The sequence below is a fragment of the Piliocolobus tephrosceles genome, chromosome 1, assembly GCF_002776525.5.
Source record: "Piliocolobus tephrosceles isolate RC106 chromosome 1, ASM277652v3, whole genome shotgun sequence".
NCBI lineage: Eukaryota > Metazoa > Chordata > Mammalia > Primates > Cercopithecidae > Piliocolobus > Piliocolobus tephrosceles.
Genome location: NC_045434.1, coordinates 57,930,622 through 57,937,430, shown reverse-complemented (window position 1 = coordinate 57,937,430; position 6,809 = coordinate 57,930,622). Strand labels below are relative to the sequence as shown.

The following is a 6,809-nucleotide window of genomic DNA, read 5'->3' as shown; positions in this document are numbered from 1 at the left end:
CCCTAAACCATCCCTAAAACCTGCCTTACTCCCTGAACCCACTCCCTCAGAAACCCCCAAATCTTTCCTAGAGCCTGCCTCGTCAATTAACCCCATTTTCCCAGAACCCCTTAAACCACCCCTGTAACCTGCCTTGCTCCCTGAATCCATTCCCTCAGGAGCTCCCAAATTTTTCCTATAATCTGCCTCATCCATTGACCTCATTTCTCTAGAACCCCTTAAGCCATCGCTATAACCTGCCTTGCTCCCTGTGCCCATTCCCTCAGGAGCCCCCACACCCTCCCTATAATCCGACCCCATTTCCCCAGAACCTCCAATCCCATTCCTATGACCTGACTCATCCACTGACTGCATCTCCCCAGGACCCCTTAAACCACCCCTATAATCTGCACCCATTCCCTCAGGAACCTCCAAATCTTTCCTATAATCCGCTTCATCCATTGGCCCCATTTCCCTGGAACCCTTTAAACCACCCCTATAATCTGCGTTGTTCTCTGAACCCATTTCCCTGGAACCCTGTAAACCACCCCTATAATCTGCCTTGCTCACTGATCTTATTCCTCCAGGAGCCCCTAAATCTTTCCTATAATCTGCTTCATCCATTGACCCCATTGCCCCAGAACCCCCTACACCATCCCTATAAGCAGCCTTGCTCCCCGAACCCATATTCTCAGGAGTCCCCAAATCTTCCCTGTAACCTTCCTTATCCACTGACCCCATTTCTCCCGAACTCCCAATACCCTTCCTACAACCCGGCCCATCTGCTGATCCCATTCCTTGGAGGTCCCCTGAACTATCTCTAAAGACTGCCTCACCCCCTGGCCCTGTACTCCTACGCCCAAGGCCCCTTGACCCTCCTCCATAGGCTGTTCTGACCCCAGTTCCCTGAGGCCCTGGAAGTTCTGATCCATCCTCATAACCCAGCACATTGTCAGCCCCATAAGCCCACTGGCTCTCAGAAGCAGCCCTGGTGTGAGGTGCTAGTGCCTCAGGGTGTCTGGTATCATCCCTGTAACCAGCTGCAGCTCCAGAGGCCCTAGCACCAGGGCATCTTGTCCCATCCCCCTCACCCACTTTGCTCCCTGCCCTCAGAGACCTTGGTTCCATGGCTTCTGGACCCCCAGAGCCATCTTCATAGCCTCCTTCTCCAAAGGACCCCAGGGCCTCTGAGGCTCTGAAGCCAGTCTGACTCCAAGGCCTTATTCTTTCAGAGCTCTCTGGTTCTGCTTCCACACATCCCATCCCAACAGTCTCCACTACTCCAGGGGCCTTGAGACCACCTCTACCCACAGACCCCGTCATCTCAGGACTCCCTAGGCCACCATCTGAATGGTGCCCTCCCCTACGGCCCATGCTGCCCTGGCGTGCAGAGGCCCAATTCCTGATGTCATCCACGGGTGCTCCATCAGGACCACCTGAGCCATTCTTAAGACTGGCAACTCTCCCAGACCCTCCTCCTGCAGGGCCAGAATCTTCGTTTCCTGACCACACTCCCCCAGGCACTCTGGAGCCATGCCTGTACACACCCCCTTCCTCAGACTCCATTCCCGCAGGTGCCCTAGGGGAAACTCTACAACCAGCACCATGGCCAGACCCCATTTCTCCTGGAACCCCTGAGCCATAGCTATAACCAGCCCCGCTTTTAGGGCCTATTCCCCTAGAATATCCTAAGCCACCCTCGTACCTAGATTCCATTCTCCCAGGACCTTCCAAGTCATCCTTATAGCCTCTGAGTCCTTTTACTCTGGAGCTCCCTGACCCATTCCAGAAATCTGGTTCAGACCCTGTTGACCCAGGACCTCTTAATCCTTCCGTATCTCCTAGTATCACCCCAGATCCCTGGGCCCCCAGGCCTGGAGACCTACTTAGCCCACAGCTTCTGGCATCCACCCCCTGACCAGACTCGGTCAGTCCAGCCACCTGGGTACCACCCATACCCTCTTGCCCTCCACTGGGTCCCAGCACTCCAGACCCATAGTGGGCTCCAGTTTTTCTGAGGCTAGATGGTGTGTCATCCCAAGGACTTGTGCCCTTAGATTCTATTCTGCCAACACCCCCTGCTGCTCTGTGATCTGCTGTCCACTCCTGGGAAGACTGGAAGCTTCTGGGGTCATCCCCTATCTCACCTGAGGCCCAAGCTGTTTCCTGGCCATCCCTTCCCCTGAGCTTCTGTAGGCCACCTTCACAGCCTCTGGGGTCTCCTGGGCCTCCAGGGCCAGTTTTGTAGACACTTCCTCCAACTACAGATTCCCCCTTGCACAGACCATCTGCCTCCTGCAGTGAGTCTTCAGCTTTGATCTCAGGACTCCCATCTCCCAGAAGGAATTTTCTACCACCTGATATTGATGGTTCCTGGAAGTCCTTGCCTCCAAGTGTCTGTCCTAGAAACTCTCCTGACCCCCAGTAGCCCCAGGCTTCCCCATAGTCAGTATCTCTACCTCCCTGAGAACCCCAGGATTCAGGGCCCATACCTGCCTTGGAGCCAGAACCTCTTCCTCCAGTAAACTCCAGGGTGCCAGGACCTCCCGCCCCATTGCTGTCTTCAGCTTCTCCCAGGCCAGTCCCACTACCCCACACTACTACTCCTCTCCCTCTTTCCCTACTTGGAGCATCCCCTCTGTCCATCTCAGCCAAGCTGTCACCCTGTGAAATCTTTATCTGCTTTCCTCTTGGCCAGGACCCTACAGGATCAGACTGGTAGCCCTGCAGGTCACTATTTCCTCTCTCAGGTCTCAGTTGAGCATCCCACAGTTGCTCCGGGGCATGCCTATCCAGTTGTCTTCCACTATCCCCTCTGTGCTCCTTTCCTTCCCTGCTGCTTCCCAGTCCTCCAGCCCGAAGCGGACTGGATTCAGCCTCCCAGCCTCCTGCTGTCCTCCAGCATTCATCACCATTGCTGTCTCTGCCACGATCTTGCTGTCGTTTTTCTGGGAGGCCCAACCCTGATTCTGAGCTCTCTCCCTGTAGATGGGGCCTCTCTGCAAGGCTTTCAGCCCAGCCTCCCTCTCTGCCAGATTGTCTTTCCCTGGGAAGAGTGACTCTGCTTCCCTCTGCTTCTAGAAAGCCTTCGCCTTCCTGTCCAGGGCCCCAGGCTGTGTCAGCTGCCCCCTTGTCCTCCATCAAGGAGTAACCATGTCTGCCACGGCCATCCCTGTCTGGGCTGACTATGTGCTGGAACCCAGAAGACATCCCTGCCCCGTCAAGGGAGCCCCCGCTGGGGGCCTGCTCTCTGAATTTCTCTCCCTGGCTGTTGATGCTCCCAGACTCTTCTGCCCCTGAGGCCTGGGCTTCTTGCCTCTGTAGTTGGTGGTCAGCACTTGTGGACTGAAGGTCTTTATCCTTCCCAGCTTCAGTGAGGGGTTATTCATATGGAAGATCAGTGCCCACATGGAGAGACAAGAGAAAATACCAAAACTCCTGTTAAATCCGGCCAAAGCACCTGCCTGAGCCCAGCTGCTTGCCTGACCTAGGCTTCCCCAGGAGAGCAGCAAGCTGACCACCTGACAAGGCAGCCAGGGTGTTCCAGGGATGGATGGGTGAATCCCGTCACCACCTCCCCCAGTCCCATATCCACAGGCCACCCTGCTACAGGCTTCATGAGGATTTTGGAGAAAACGCATAAGCCAAAAGTTATTTGTTTATCAAACTGCCGCAGCAGGTGCATGGTTTTTAAAATATCGACTTGCTCTATAACCTGCCTTACTTATGTCCAATTTACACTTTCCTAGGAACATCTTGAACCCAAATTTCAATCCCCAGGGAGGTTTGAGAGTGCTCTCTGGTCTGGTGCAGGGGCTTCTCATCCAGACTGAACCTGGGCCACTGTCCCAAGGCTGCCTAGGACCCTAGAGCCATCTGTGCCCCAGAGTAATTCCAACAGGACCCAGTGGAGCAGGCACAGCTGAGAAGGGTTGGGTTGGCCATGAAGGTCTGCACAGCAGTGGGTGGAGAATAATCTAAGGAGCCTTCCTTATTATCTCTGAGCAAGGGAATCGTTCCAGAGCAAATGGCTGACCAAAGGAAATCCCACTGCCTCGCCTTCCTCATGCCTCCACAGCCCCGAGGTCTTCCCTGGAGGCAGAGAAAGACAGAGATGTGAAACACTCACCTTCAACCACCAGCCAGGCGCTGGAAATGTAGGGCCCAGTGCCCAGCGAATAGGGGCCCATGTCTGAGAAACGGGCCCCCCTCACCACCAGCCGGTGGGTCAGCCCGTCGGGGGACACAAACACTTCATGTTTGTCACTGGGGTGGAGTAGCCGGTGCCGGAAATGCCAGGCTGCACTAGGGCAGGGGCTGGAGAAGGTACATTCGAAGGCTGCGTCACCGTGCTCCTCACAGTGGGTCTCCGCCAGTGGGATCACCACTCTTGGGGGTATGGCTGTCAGGGAAGCAGGAATGGGGATATCAGCTTGATGGTATGACACAATGTGACCTGAGGGGGCGGGGCTGGCCATTCAGAAATCCTGGCTTAGACCAGCTCAGTCACAAACTCCCTGTGTTACCTGGGATAGGTCTCCTCCGGACCTCAGGTATCAATTCCCCCCGCATAAAATGAGGGGTTAGAATTATGAACAATGAGGCTTATTTTCAGCTCTGGGATTCCATACTTCTAAACCCAAAAGTTATATTTGGGGACAAGGTGGATGCATGAAGGAAACCACTATGCTAACAGACAGTACTTTATCTTATTCATCCTTTACCTTATTCATCCAAGTAATAATTGCTTACCCCCAGGTAAGTATTATTAATTTCTTTTTACAGGTGAGAAAACTGAGGCTTAAAAAGTTAATCAACTTGCTCCAGTCTTATGCAGTTAAGAGAAACCAAGATTCACACCCGGGTCTGGCTGACTCCCAAACCCACACTCCTTTTCCCAAACTGCACTGTTTTCAGGTTTTCCAAAGCCGCATCTGGGCACCTCCCCACTGCTGGGACACATAACCCCCTTTTCTCTCCCCCAACCTTGATTTAGCCATGTTCTTAGGACATGCTCCCTTCCCCAGGCCTCTCCTTGTCCTTTCAAGAACCCCCTTGAGCTGGCAGGTGCTCTGAGAGTGATGTGGACGCAGGTACTCATGGGGATGGGACAGAGTTTGATGAAGGAGGAGTGGCAGTTCCTAGATGGGGAGGGAATACAGGAAGCAGAAAAGGAAAGGTCTGTATGGAGCACGAGGATGCCTAACCCAGAGATTCTTGCTAGGGCTTTGTGGGAGATAAGGACATGCGACAGAAAGGAGTTCTAGAGGCTGTGCAGTTAGTCTGGATCTGATCTGAAAATAATTGGTGGCTGCAGAAGGTCTGAGCAGAGGCATGACACATATGTTCTATGTATGTGACGGTAATTCAGTAGAACCCAGCTCAGCACCAGGAGAGATAACTTGCGCCAAGGCTTTGGAAAACAGAAAGCATCAAAATTTGGCCATCTAGGTATGTGTCCGTCTCCCAATTGTCTTTGCAGCTGGGGCCACATCACATTTACTCCCCGACACACACATTGCACCAACATGGACTCCACTTCTCACAGATCTCCCCGACTTCAACTTTGGCAACTCACCACTGGCCTCCAGTTCTGTGGAGAAGACCACAGCATCCTCCACCTTGACCTGGTAAATGCCAGAGTCCTCAGGCCTCAGGTCTTGGATCTGGAACTCATAGTGCTTTCCCAGCCGGCACAGACAGTGCTTGGTCTGGTTGTTGAAGCCATAGGGGATCATCTCACCGTCCTAAGGCCAGAAAAGGAAGAGGAGGCGGGCCTCAGCGGGTCCTCAGTGCTTCCTGCCCGAGTCCCATTCTGGCTATAACCAGCAGTTTTCTCCCACAGGCCCAGTCACCAGACAACAGATTCCTGGAACCATAGAGGAGCTGGGATGGGGTGGACAGCAGGACCTGGAGGACATGGGAACAGGGATTGTGAGCTGGATGGGAATCCATGCTCTAGGAATGTCCATGGAGTGAAAAGTCTGCAAGTGTTATATAAAGGGGCACCTGAAGTTGCTGACATTCCAGCTCAGGCTGTGAGTAGAGTTACTCCCCAGCAGCCCTGTGAGGATAGCAGGGGAGGCTGGACACAACACCAATGGCCCACGGGCCCCAGCTCAACTTATTCACCAACAGGAACTTGCAGAGAATACCATCAGATATCCATAAGGCTCTACAAACCCAGTAATCTATATGCATACCTACTTTAAGCCCTAGATTGGCTTGCTACTTGCTGAATATTAATAACAGCTAATACTTATTAGGGGCCCACTGTGTGCCAGGCACTGTTTTAGGTACTTAGGACACATCAATGCCTAAAAAGAGATTCCTGCTCTCACTAGCTAAAATCCTATGGGGGAAAAATATAAATAATAAATATCATAAATAAGTAAATATGTTAGAAAGAAATAGAACTGGCTGGGCATGATGGCTCATGCATGTAATCCCAGCACTTTGGGAGGCTGAGGCGGGTGAATCACTTGAGGTCAGGAGTTCAAGACCAGCCTGAAAAACATGGTGAAACCCCATCTGTACTGAAAATACGAAAAATTAGCTGGGTGTGGTGGCAAACACCTGTAATCCCAGCTACTCGGAAGTCTGAGGCAGGAGAATTGCTTGAACCTGGGAGGGAGAGGTTGCAGTGAGCTGAGATTGCACCACTGCACTCCAGCCTGGGCAACAGAGTAAGACTCTGTAGAAGGAGAGAAAGAGAGAGAAAGAGAAGGAAGGAAGGAAGGAAGGAAGGAAGGAAGGAAGGAAGGAAGGAAGGGAGGGAAGGAAAGAGAGAGAGAGAAAGAAAAAGAAAGAAAGAAAGAGAGAGAGAGAAA

General features: G+C 52.8%; 1 protein-coding gene across 1 annotated transcript in view; it reads right to left on the bottom strand.

The window, feature by feature from the left end:
- Nucleotides 1–6,809, bottom strand: part of IGFN1 (immunoglobulin like and fibronectin type III domain containing 1) — a 66,279-nt gene that overhangs the window by 48,190 nt on the left and 11,280 nt on the right. Inside the window, 3 exon segments of the mRNA XM_031934838.1 lie at nt 3,296–3,347; nt 4,109–4,381; nt 5,558–5,726. Coding sequence (XP_031790698.1) covers nt 3,296–3,347; nt 4,109–4,381; nt 5,558–5,726 — 494 coding nt within the window.